The sequence below is a fragment of the Nicotiana attenuata genome, unplaced genomic scaffold (assembly GCF_001879085.1).
Source record: "Nicotiana attenuata strain UT unplaced genomic scaffold, NIATTr2, whole genome shotgun sequence".
NCBI lineage: Eukaryota > Viridiplantae > Streptophyta > Magnoliopsida > Solanales > Solanaceae > Nicotiana > Nicotiana attenuata.
This window is the reverse complement of record NW_017671607.1, coordinates 186,695-199,303: the sequence shown is the minus strand read 5'-3', so window position 1 is coordinate 199,303 and position 12,609 is coordinate 186,695. Positions and strand designations below refer to the sequence as shown.

General features: G+C 37.4%; 3 protein-coding genes across 4 annotated transcripts; 2 read left to right on the top strand and 1 right to left on the bottom strand.

Moving 5' to 3' along the window:
- The first annotated feature begins 223 nt into the window (after positions 1-223).
- On the top strand, positions 224-1,551 carry LOC109209250 (heavy metal-associated isoprenylated plant protein 3-like). The gene is made up of 4 exons (XM_019372479.1): positions 224-356; positions 470-654; positions 1,110-1,197; positions 1,280-1,551. The coding sequence occupies exons 1-4, from the start codon at positions 242-244 to the stop codon at positions 1,549-1,551; spliced, it is 660 nt and encodes a 219-aa protein (XP_019228024.1). The 5' UTR covers positions 224-241.
- Positions 1,552-1,940: 389 nt separating this feature from the next.
- Positions 1,941-3,397, bottom strand: LOC109209252 (cyclin-L1-1-like). The gene has a single exon (XM_019372481.1). It carries the CDS (start codon positions 3,274-3,276, stop codon positions 2,122-2,124), a length of 1,155 nt encoding a protein of 384 aa, XP_019228026.1. The 5' UTR covers positions 3,277-3,397; the 3' UTR covers positions 1,941-2,121.
- A 3,475-nt stretch (positions 3,398-6,872) lies between these two features.
- On the top strand, positions 6,873-12,056 carry LOC109209245. Of its 2 annotated transcripts, none has more exons than XM_019372473.1 (4): positions 6,873-7,080; positions 10,879-11,012; positions 11,143-11,363; positions 11,533-12,056. In XM_019372473.1, the coding sequence occupies exons 3-4, from the start codon at positions 11,201-11,203 to the stop codon at positions 11,790-11,792; spliced, it is 423 nt and encodes a 140-aa protein (XP_019228018.1). In that variant the 5' UTR covers positions 6,873-7,080; positions 10,879-11,012; positions 11,143-11,200; the 3' UTR covers positions 11,793-12,056. The 2 variants fall into 2 exon arrangements, with proteins under 2 accessions (XP_019228018.1, XP_019228019.1); XM_019372474.1 differs by having other exon boundaries at positions 11,130-11,363.
- The last annotated feature ends 553 nt before the right edge of the window (positions 12,057-12,609 follow it).

Here is a 12,609-nt window from a genome sequence, read left to right as displayed (position 1 = left end):
TAAAGAGGTGACTATTGTACCACTGAGTTCTCACTGAATCATGTATTTTCTTTAGTTATTTTTTAATTGTAATGCCTAAAATACACAAGAACAAAAAAATAACCCCCCAAAAAAAATGCACCAAACTAACAGGCCAAACAAGATAACCTCGCGCCAAAAAGCCCAAAACGACATTTTATAAGTAGTAAACGAGAGTAAAAGCCTAATCCCACTGTGTGAAAAACCAAAAGTATCACTCGAAATGGGAGAAAAAGAAGAAGGCGGCAAAAATGTTACCGCAATTCTCCAAATAGCCATGCATTGTTCCTGTGAAGGTTGCTCCGAAAGAGTTCTCAAATGCGTTCACGGTTTGCATGGTAATAATGAATCTAATGTTTAAATTTCTAATGTATAAACTTTCTTCAATATCTTTTTGTTTCTGTTTAAATTTATTTTTTGATTTTCCTTTTTTCTAATTTCTATTGAGAAGACCTGATTTTGTCGATGAAGATAGAGGCAAATGGAACGACATACAAGGTAACGGTGATCGGAAAATTTGATCCGGTGAAACTCCGGCAGAAAATCGAGAAGAAACTTAAGAAGAAAGTGACGCTTATTTCACCTAAGCTGGGTAAAGAGGAAAATGAGATCGACCAGAAGCATATATGCAAGGAGGTAATGCGCTACAACACTGAACTGAAATTTCTACTCCGTTCCTGGCGCACTTTACACCTTGCGCATTTTAATTAACTGCGGAAAGTATTTTATCTGTTTCTCTGTGAATTAAAATTGAATCGATTCAGAACTGCATTTTTCATAGCTTGTTTAATTCGTAGTATGTTAATTGTTAATATTACGGATTGATTCTCAATTTGTTCGTATTTGAGCTAAATACGGAATTGAAATCACTACTCCGTTACCGGCGCATTTTGCACCGTGCGCATTTTAGTCAAATGCGGGATGCTTTTTTATCTGTTTCACCCAGTGAGTTTGAATTGATTCGGAATTACATTTTCCATAGCTTATGATCGTTCTATCTTAGTTACACTATTTATTACTAATATTATCGACCGATTCTCATTTCTCGATTTGTTCAACTTTTCTCGTTTGCTCAATTTCCGATCCAACAGCCTTCAGTGACAACTGCAGTGTTTAAACTTCCTCTGAACTGCGACTCATGCAACGAGCAGATCTACAAAATTATCACTCTAACCGGAGGTAATATAACATTATCGAACTCATCACTGATATATTTCGTGCAATTTCAAATCGCAAAATTCGACTCGCTGCGTAAATACAGGATGCAGAAATATGAAAATGGACTGGGAAAAGAATTTGGTGACTGTAACGGGGACGATAGATGTGAAATCCTTAGCGGAATCACTGAGATATCACCTGAGGAAAGACGTTGAAATTTTGACGGTGAAGGACAGCAGAAGTGGTGTTTACCTGCCAGAGTTTGAATATCTGTACCGGATCTCAACTACGTGCAGGTCGGTGACTACTGGAGATTTGTATCACGTTGCGGAGGTGTTCAGTGATGAGAATCCAAATGCTTGCACAATTCTGTGAATAATTTTGGTAAGTATAAGAAACTTCTAGTATATGATTGCATATACTCAAATGATTAATTACCTAGATTAGCAAAATTCATGCACTGTATCTGCTACTAGTAATGAGAGATTTCGTTGATTTTGTTCTGTCCGATTAAAAGGCATTTTTGTGTCTATATATAGCAGGTTTCAAAACTTTAGTTCCAATTGAAGGTTAGATTTGTGGTGTATTTTGCTCATTTTTAAAAATTGAATGGTGGAGAATTGAAATTTAATTTTCTTAGTTTTGGTTAAAGGAAAGATTAGGATTGAACAATGATAGATACTTCTAAATTTATGAGACCAAGCCCATTATCATCAATTAAAATCTTTGGACGACCTGTAATTACATGAAACCAGAATCAGGTAGTCAATAAAAAGGCATACTTCTTCAACCGAATGTTAAAGAGTAACCGTTGGTAATGCAGATAATATATAGCTTTGGACGACACAGGTAGTCAATTTCCGCATAGAGGAACTATGCGAAAACAGTTAGCAACTACTCGAAATGTTTGATAAGAGGGCATAAATTTTATCAGGCAGTTCGAAACTAATGGTGTCTACGATAATCCTTCTCCCTTGAAGAATAATGATGTTTTCGTTTCTCTGAGTGATCTTTCTCTCTTGAACGATGGCTCCTTTTCGTGGATTTATCCGTGTCCCTTTCAATGTCTTCTCGCTCCCTTTTTCTATCAAATTTCCTTTCCCTATCACGTTCACGAAACTTTAGCCTTTCCTTATCCCTCTGTCTTTCCCTGTTCCTATCTCTATCCTTGTTCTTTTCTGCACCAGCATCTGTTCTATGATCAGTTTTTGCATGCTCTTCTTTTGACTCCTCTTTACTCGTCTTTGAGTCCTTCAACTTATCAAGAGCAGCTTTTACTATTGCCTCCTTAGCCACTTCTTGGCTTCTATTCAACGTAGCAATCGAGCCTCCTTCCTTGCATACAGGGATATATTGGGCTTTTGGAAGACTGTAAAGATGAGCGAGAACTCGGCAAACTTCATCAATGCCAGCCTTGTCTACACCAAACACTTTCCACCAAGGAGGATTCTCAGGGAGCGACACGCGACATCTACGGGCTGCAACATATACAGCTCCACAGGCCACAACCTCACTCTTGAATCTTACACACAGTGTTGTGCGCAAACTATCATTTGCAAGATTCCATGCCCTTTGTACCAATTCTGTTTCGGGTGTTAATTCAAGAGTTGCAAGGTAAATTGATAACAATTTATGAGGATGCTCCACATGGCCGATGAAACCCAATTCTATTAGAATATGCCTCTCTGTCCTGATTAGGTCTGCTTTCAAATCATCATATTTTTGGGAAGATGTATCAAGATGCTCTAAGGGTAAGTTTTCTCTCCTACATTCCATTCTGTGGAAAACATAAAGTACCTCACTTGCTTTCATAGGAAGTTCTTCGAACTTCGACGCAAGCCAAAAACAACTAGCAGCTACTCTCTTCACATTAAAACGGGCAAACGATTTCTTGCAGTAAAAACGATGGAATAGTACTTGTCCAGTTGACATTACAACTTGGGGTAAGTTGAGCAAAATCCCACTTTCTTGGATGAGATCACAACCGTAGATTCTAAGTGTGGTCTCTGTAACTTCGTCGATTCCATCTTTCCGTGAAGGCGAGTTTTTAATCTGCTCGTCTGTTAGATAAAATGTGTCCATTATCGCCGTGTAAATCATAGTAAAAGAAAAATCCCCTGTACAAGCTCAAAAGTCCTTTATGTGGTTGATTGAAAGAATCAAAGGGAGGAAGATGGAGCAAAGCTAGTTGCTATATATGGTTTATTTCGGAGTATTTTAATTAATGTGGATAGAAAAGGAAAATTAAGTCCACGAATGGATAGGAGATGGTAAATAGGATTTCTGTTATAAATATTACTTGCTTAATTATGTATCCGTTCATTATTATGAAATTACTTGGGGAGAAAGTCATGAACTACTCTAGTTATTTTGGAACTAAGTTGTCTACTTGGTTACAAAGCTACTTACTTGGTCACCAAGCTATTTTTCGTCGTATAAGTAGGAGATTTCTTTACCCATTTGGAAGACACCAAAAGTTGTAACAAAATCTTGGGCTTTTTCGCCCGTGTCCGGAACTATTTACGCTCGGTAATCGAAAAAGTGTATAAATTATACTATAATTTTGTATATAACATACACAATGTATATATATACAAAAAATATATATATATATTCGGCTGTTATTTTGAGAGCGGCTATATAGTGTTATTTTCCCTAAAATCTTTCGTTAAGTTTCTTGTCTAATGCTCTCTTATTTCATATTTGAAATACGCCCCCCCCCCCCCACCACCCCCACCCCGAACATTTTCTTTGTAAAGCCCATTGTACCGTTGCCCAGGGAAAACTACAAAATAAAGTCGTTTTCAAAAATAATAGTCGGTAAAATATATTTTTTATTTATTAATATATAATAGACATATAATTTTCATATTTTAAGACATATTTTTTATATATTTGGCTAGTAGATATAATTATTTTTGGCACATTGGCCAAATATGTAACTTTTGCCCATATCCTCGCCTCAATATTCAAATGTCCAGTGATAGTTTCTGCGCTATTCCTATCGTTGTTACAGAATTGCTATGTATGCCTTTATTTAATGTCACTAATCCCTTTCTTCCATTAACTTAATGATAAAATAATTAAAAGAAATAAATAAGTTGGTTGTTGGAGAATTGCGATGTATACTATTATTTAATGTCACTAATCACTTTCTTACATTAACTTAATGATAAAACAAATAAAATAAAATAAATTGGAGAAAAAAATATAAAATAGCATGGATAGACGTGAAAAAATGAAGCAATAATTAATTTATATGTTTTCCTGTACTCTTCATCATCTGCTTCTTGTTTGTTTCTTTAGTATTCATTTATTTGTTCTATTTTTTCTATTATCGTTGAGTTAATAAGAAAATAGCATTTAGGTGTCAAATAATGGTATGTAAGGTTATTCGTAAAAGTGGCACATAAAGAGTCAAAGAAGATCCAGAAACTTGTCACGACCCTCTCCGTAAGACGTCGTGGCGGCACCTAATCACTACGACTAGGTAAGCCTAATATTGCAGAAAAACAACGAAACTGAAAACATAAATCTAAATCACTAACATCAACAGTAAAGAAGTAATTGAGAGAAATGCCGCTCGGCATATACAATAACTTCCAAAAAGAATACATACAAAATTTTTCCAAGACCCGGAACATCATAAGTCACAAGCCTGTTTATTAGAGTCTCGCGGAGCGGTACGGAGACGTCTGTACTTATCTTCCGGAGGCTGTGGAATTGTTAGGAAAGTTACACTTCTTTGATTCCTTGTCGTGCGAAGATTTGTTTACTTCAAAGTTCTAAACTTATGTATTCTATTCTCTCACAGATGGCGAGGACACGTACGACCGGAGATAATCAAACACCCGCGCCCCCTGCTAGAGCCGCCAGAGGCCGGGGCCGGGGTAGAGGCCGAGGACGTCCATACGGTGCAGCCAGAGCACCCGTACAAGCTGCCACAGAGGAGCCACCAGTAGCTCCAGCCGGAGCACAGGCACACTAGTCAAATCATCACATTGCTCTAGCCTTATACACTACAATAATAAACAACTTATATTTGGTGTATATATTTACCATAATTAGGAGAAAATTTGTAAATGCTAAAGGAAACTCTGAAGTACAAAACCATGTGATTGAGTAATATGTAATCTATAATCTAAAATACAGTTGTAATAAAAATCCAAATGTTATATGCAAGATCAAAAGCTAAAGTTCAGTGTCGAGTTTGTCTAAAACTCGTTGCCATCTCAAGATTTTAATTTTTATCAATATGCCAACGATTTAATTAGCATTATATTGATTTTGGTTAGAGAAGAGTTTTGTTGTATTCTAAAGCTAAAGTGATGCACTTAGGGATAGTAATGGTGCAGGGAAGGGAAACTCTTAGCAGGATGGGCATAGCCGAATAGCTATAGACTTTCTATTTGAAATTTTATAATTAGGGAGCTCGGAATTGCCCAGAATATGAAGAAGAAGAAAAAGAAAACTTTTCGAATTCTAATATTTAGCGTCTCCGGAATTAGTAATGATAGGATTGATGTGATATTTTGAGAACTGATTATATTTGTAGAGTGGATCCCACGAGCTTCTTCATTAAAAGTTGGTTGAAGATGACCTAATGCAAATGAATGCCTATGAAAAATGTAGAAATTTAAAAGATTTAGAAGAAAGTTTTCTTTGTATTCCAAAAACTTTTTGCTGATGTTTACACTGTACATGCTTGTTTATATAGAAAATGAAAATGTCAGAAAGAATATTCTCTTCTATAACTAACTATACAACTGTCCTATTTCTAATTGGCTAGTGAATAACTAAATTATATTCTGTACAAAAATAAATGACAAATGTATGTATTATCTAATACAGTCAGCTAATCTTCTAGAAGGATCTCCTTTCTTTTGATTTCTGTTGATACAGCCCATTAAGGAGAAAATATTGGGCTTTCTTTTCTCATTAGATAAAGCCTGCTCCGAAAGCCCAAACTTGAATGAAATATCTTTCATTGAATTAGCCCCAAATTGATATGTTACCAAAGTTCTCCTCTTTTCATTCGAAGAAACCAAGATGCGATCTTTCTTGTCTTCATCCTTGATTTGAACCAAATTGAGATGAGTTCTATCTTCAACACCCCCCCTCAAGTTGGAAGGGTGTGAAGAAACCCCCAACTTGCCAACAATCTGTCGATGGTGAATACCATTAAGAGGTTTGGTGAAGATATCGGCAAGTTGAGAAGTAGAAGGGACGAAGTGGAGAGAAATGAGGACAACAAGGAATTGTTGGCGAACAAAGTGGCAGTCAATCTCCACATGTTTGGTTCGTTCATGGAAAACGGGGTTTTTGGCGATGTGGATTACCGTTTGACTGTCCGAGTGAAGAGAGATTGGAAGAACCGGGGAAATGGTTAGGTCAGAGAGAAGGCGGACAAGCCAACTAATTTCAGCAACAACCCGTCGCATCGACCTATACTCTACCTCGGCGAAGGAGAGGGAAATAATAGGTTGTTTCTTTGATTTCCAGGAGATGGGGGAGCCTCCAAGGCTGATGAAGTAACCACTGACAGAACGACGAGTTTCCGGACAAGAACCCCAATCGGAATCGCAAAACGCAAGTAATTTGAAGGACGGATCAGATCTGAAGAACAACCCAAGGCTAGGATTTGAAAGTAGATATCGGAGACAATGGATAGCTGCTTGATAATGTGGTTCGCGTGGAGTTTACATGTACTGACTGAGATGCTGAACAGCAAAAGAAAGGTCAGGACGAGTGTTAGTCAAAAAATTCAGCTTGCCCAATAAACGTCGATAAATGGTAGGATCAAATAGGAGTTCCCCAGCATCAGCTCGTAGCTTGTTGGATGGTTCAAGTGGTGAAGCAACAGGCCTTTGATGTAGGCAGTCAAATTCAGATAGGACTTCTAAGGTAAATTTCCTTTGCTTGAGAATGATGCCTTGTTCCTCTCTAATAAGTTCCATGCCAAGAAAATAATGTGCCTCTCCTAAGTCTTTTATTTTGAATTCTGAATTGAGAAAATCTTTCAATAAAGCAAGCTCAGTAAGGTCATCCCCTGTAATAAGAATATCATCCACGTATACTGCAAGAATACAAACCTCACAATCTGTCTTTTTAAAGAAAAGAGAATAATCATTAAGACTGTGAGAATATCCCTTGAAGTTAAGGGCTGCAGTGAGCCGGGCATACCATTGCCTAGAGGCTTGCTTCAGCCCATAAAGGGACTTTTTTAATCGGCAAACATGATGAGGACCAGGAGCCTGCATACCTGCAGGAATCTTCATGTATACCTCTTCCTGTAAATCTCCATGAAGAAAGGCGTTATTGACATTCAATTGAAATAATTTCCAGCCCTTTTTGACTGCTACTACCAAGAGACATCTGACAGTGGTCATTTTGACCACTGGGGAGAAAGTCTCAGTGTAGTCGATTCCCTCCCTTTGAGTATCTCCCCTAATAACCAAGCGGGCCTTAAACCTTTCTACACTACCATCAGCATTGTGTTTAACTTTATAAACCCATTTGTAAGGTAGAGCAGATTTCCCTCTAGGAAGTTCCATGACCTCCCATGTTTGATTAGCTTCTAAAGCCTCAAATTCGTGTGCCATTGCCTCTTGCCAACAAGGATATAAGCAAGCTTGTGAATAAGAAGAGGGTTCATGAATATGTGAAACAGATTTTAGGAGAGTTTGATTGGAAGGAGATAAGGCGGAGAAGGGTAAAACGGATGGGGATGCAGAAGCGGCAAAACAAGTAGATGTGAGATAGTTAAGTAAACAGCATTGTACACATAATCTGCCAAATATGGAGGAGGGATAGACACTCTAGTGGACTTTCGTACAGGAACCGGAGAAATGACATTGGGAGAAGGGGAGTGGAAATTGATAGGAATAGGAGTATGCTGATGTTGAGAGGTGGATAGTGGGGAGGAAGGGGATGTGGTGCTAGCAGGAGTTGGAGCAACAGAAGAACTAACAGTCTTTTGAGTGCAAGGAAGAATAGGAGAGATGGAAAAATAATGTTCATTAGGTTGACTTTGTGGGGGAAAAATAGGATAAACCGGAGAAGGTAAATGGAAGGGAAAATGGTGTTCATAGAACTTAACATTTTTGGACACAAAAATTCTTGTAGTGTTCAAATCTAACAACTTATATCCCTTTTGGTTAAAAGGATATCCTAGAAAAACACACCTAACAGCCCTAGGTTCTAGTTTGCTTCTATTATGAGAAAGAGTTGTTCCATAACAAAGGCACCCAAAACATCTTAAAGAATCATAAGAAGGTGATTTCCTAAACAAAATCTCATAAGGTGTTTTGAAATGTAAGACTCTGGAAGGCAGCCTGTTTATGAGATAAGTAGCTGTGAGCAAACATTCCCAAAAGTAAAGCTCTGCACATTTCCAAAAGGTGCTTGTGTTTCCTTTCAACAATGCCATTTTGTTGTGGTGTTGCTACACAAGAAGTTTGGTGAATGATATGCTTAGAAGAGAGATAATCTGAATGCAAAAGGCTTGAACCTAACTCCTTAGCATTATCAGTTCTTATTATTTGAACTTTGGTGTTAAATTGTCTTTCTACCAAGGCTAAGAAATACTTTAAAACAGGGAAAGCATTGCTTTTTGTTTTTAGAAGATAGGTCCAAGTTCCCCTACTAAAGTCATCCACAATAGTCAATAAATACCTATAACCATCATGTGTAGAAGTTCTATAAGGCCCCCAGGTATCAACATGAATGAGTTGAAAAATAGCTTTGGTACTGATAGTGCTTGTAGGAAAAGGCATCTTAGCTTGCCTAGCTTTAGAACAAACATCACAGGGTTCAATGATTGTGGACAAAGTAGAATACTGGAAATTGGATAAAGTTTTCATACTAGAGACAGGCAAATGCCCAAATCTCGTGTGCCATAGGCTTACATCAGAAGTATGCTTAATAAAACTAGACTTAGAATGAGAAACTGCAGCAACACTAGACTCATTACAGACTGATTTAGGAAATAACTTAGTCGCTAAAACAAAACTGATAAAAGCTGAAACAGAGGTGGAGTTTGCTGGAATTGATTTATGCCTTGCTGGGACATTTTTGAGAAGATGTAACCCTTCTTGAACTTCACCAAGAACCACTGGCCTCTTCATTGAAGGAGCCTGCAATATTGCACCAAGAGAGTAGAAAATTAAAAGGCAATTTAATTGAGTGGTGAATTTGTGAACTGATAGAAGGTTGAATCTTAAATCTGGAACAAATAGCACATTATGAAGAGTTAGATCTGGTAGAACGGTGACACTACCCTTATGAGTGACTTTAAGCTTATGTGAATTTGGAAGTTTAACATACAATGCTGCAGGTAAAAGAGTAATGTTAAAGAGTAGAGAGGAATCATAGGTCATATGCTCTGAAGCTCCTGAATCTAGTATCCAGGAGAGAGAATCAGTATGAGAGAAAAGAGAGAAAGAGCAAGGATCTAAATGAGGTGTGATAATACCAGCACAGTTGGCAGAGATAGAGGCATCAGTGACTTGATCATTCTGTTGTCCTATCTTCACCTCCTGAAGAAGCTGAAACCAATGTTTTAAAAGGCGGGGGCGTGAGGCGAGGCGTTTTACATCTGACGAAGCGAGGCGTAAGCCCTGAGACATGGGGCGTAAGTCCCACGGATCTTTGAATTTTACTTATTTCAAAAAATTTAAAATAGTATAAAATAAAAAATAATTATAAAAATTACATTAAAATCACAGAATTATAACAAATAATCTATTTATAATTTATAATTCAACTATGCTTAATATGAAAAGTATGACATATATTATAATATGCAAATTAGCTGCAACGTCGTTACAATTCAAACATCAAAAGTAATGTATTTGGTATGAAATCTTATATGTATCTCTTAAGGAGTAATGAATCTTGAAAGAATTTCAATACTCCTTTATAATTTGATATTTTTTATGAAATACTCCTTTTATTTAATATGCTTTCTATTTGAAAGAGAATGTATATAAAAATATAATTCACAATTTAAATATGATTCTCTAGCATCATTTATTTTTAAGTTTCAACGAGTTAATAAAGTAACACATAATTCACCATACAATACCATGATAACTAATTATTTGTTAATAGTTACTAGCTAATGCTGAGATATTAAATTAATAGGTGTTGTATCTCGTAAACGAGAAAAAAAATATTTAAAAAATAATTATAAAAAAATTATGGACTATTATATAGTAAAGACATAATAAAAGTTAATAAATAAATACTTTTTAAATGAAAGATTTATTTAAAATTCTATCATAGCAGTCTTAGTGGATAACGTGCAATAATTTTTACTTTAATTATGATAAAATACTCTCAACTTAATGATTTATGATTAAGAAAAAAGTAATTTTGAATAGTCAATAATTTATTAAGAAACTTTGAGGATTTACAAGGTTAGTTACATACAATTGCATAAAGTTCTATTAGGCGAGCCTAGTACGCTGGGCGCTGGGCGTGTCCGAGGCGTAAGCCACGATGGCGGAGGCGTAAGTCTCACAGAACTAAGCCCCACAGATAAGCCCAGGGGCGTTTTACGAGTGCTCCGCCCCGGGGCGAGTCCCAATTTTGCCTTTTAAAACAGAGGCTGAAACAATTGTGAATACTGCTCTTGTGTGATGATATTTCCTGAGGAAGAACCTTCCATATTCTGACCTGATTGCATGATGCTTTGTTCAGGTGCAACAGGGGCTGCATTGCAGTGAGGTGTGACAGGACTCTGGTTCCTCTTGTTCTTGGTGAACTTAAAATCTGCAGGAAAACCAATTAACCTGTAGCAGTTACCAACAACATGATTAGTCATCTTACAATAGGTACAATATTTTCCACCCTTCTGTTTATCAAGATTTTGTTTAAAATTTCCTGCTCCACCGGTGAATTTTTGAGTATTGTTGTTTCTCTGATTGAACTTCTGATTGATTGCTAAGAAGGCTGCTTCTCCAGGATGTGCAGCAACATAAATCTCCCTCTGCTTCTCATCTTGGATTAGGAGACAATAAGCATGACTAACAGAGGGCAAGGGATCCATCATAAGGATGCTGCTTCTTACACCAGAGTAGGTCTCGTTGAGTCCCATGAGGAATTGAATCAACCTCCCATCCTGATGGGATTTGATGGTCTTAGCCTTTCCAGCACAGGTGCATTTGCAAGAGCAATGATCAAAGGTATTGAGAGCATCCAGCTCATCCCATATTTTTTTCACTTTAGTGAAATACCCTGCAATATCAGAAGCACCTTGTGCGGCATCACTGAGTTCTTTTTGAAGCTGGTACAACTGAGCACCATTACATTGACCAAATCTAGCAGTTAACTCTTTCCATATTTCTCTTGCAGTTTTCGAGTACAACACAGACTCAGCTATGTCTTTTGAAAGAGAGTTAAGAATCCAGGAAATAACCTTGTCATTACAGCGGCTCCAGGGCTTGTGCTGTGTAGAGTCAGAAGCAGGTTCTGCAGAAGATCCATCTATGAATCCAATTTTGTTCTTGGCAGAGAGAGCAATGACAATTGCCCTACTCCACCCAGCATATCCCTTTCCATCAAAAAGTGAGTTCACCAAAATCATTCCAGGTGAATCAAAAGGATGGAGATAATAAGGGTTTGAGGTGTCAATGATGGTGGAAGCTGCAGAATCGACAGTAGTTGGAGTTTCTGTAGAGGGAGCCATGGAAGATATTGAAAGATAATTGGAAAAAAATGAGAGAGATGAGCACCTATAGCTTTGATACCATGTAGAAATTTAAAAGATTTAGAAGAAAGTTTTCTTTGTATTCCAAAAACTTTTTGCTGATGTTTACACTGTACATGCTTGTTTATATAGAAAATGAAAATGTCAGAAAGAATATTCTCTTCTATAACTAACTATACAGTTGTCCTATTTTTAATTGGCTAATGAATAACTAAATTATATTCTGTACAAAAATAAATGACAAACGTATGTATTATCTAATAAAGTCAGTTAATCTTCTAGAAGGATCTCCTTTCTTTTGATTTCTGCTGATACAACCCATTAAGGAGAAAATAATATTCCAACAGTGATAATAAAAAAGACCTGGGAATCAAAAAATTGAAAGGATAGGGGAGTCACAGCCCCCAACCAAGGGAGTGGTTACGTTCACTATGTCCCCCTTATTCCCGACATGCTATGGTGCCCCGGGGCTGTCTCGCGAAGATCTTCGATCCGAACCTTCGCATCTACTCTCTCTTAGAGGATGAACCACGCCTTCGCTATCGCAAGAATATAGCGATCGAAGAGCTATGGCTCAGCTGCTTCGCGTATTACACCGTATTGCCCGAAGGGGGCATGCTGCAAGAGCGTAGGTGAGTGATAAGCATAGGAGGCGTGCCCGAAGGGCAGCGGCAGCAAGTGGGCTTTCTTTTCTCATTAGATAAAGCCTGCTCCGAAAGCCC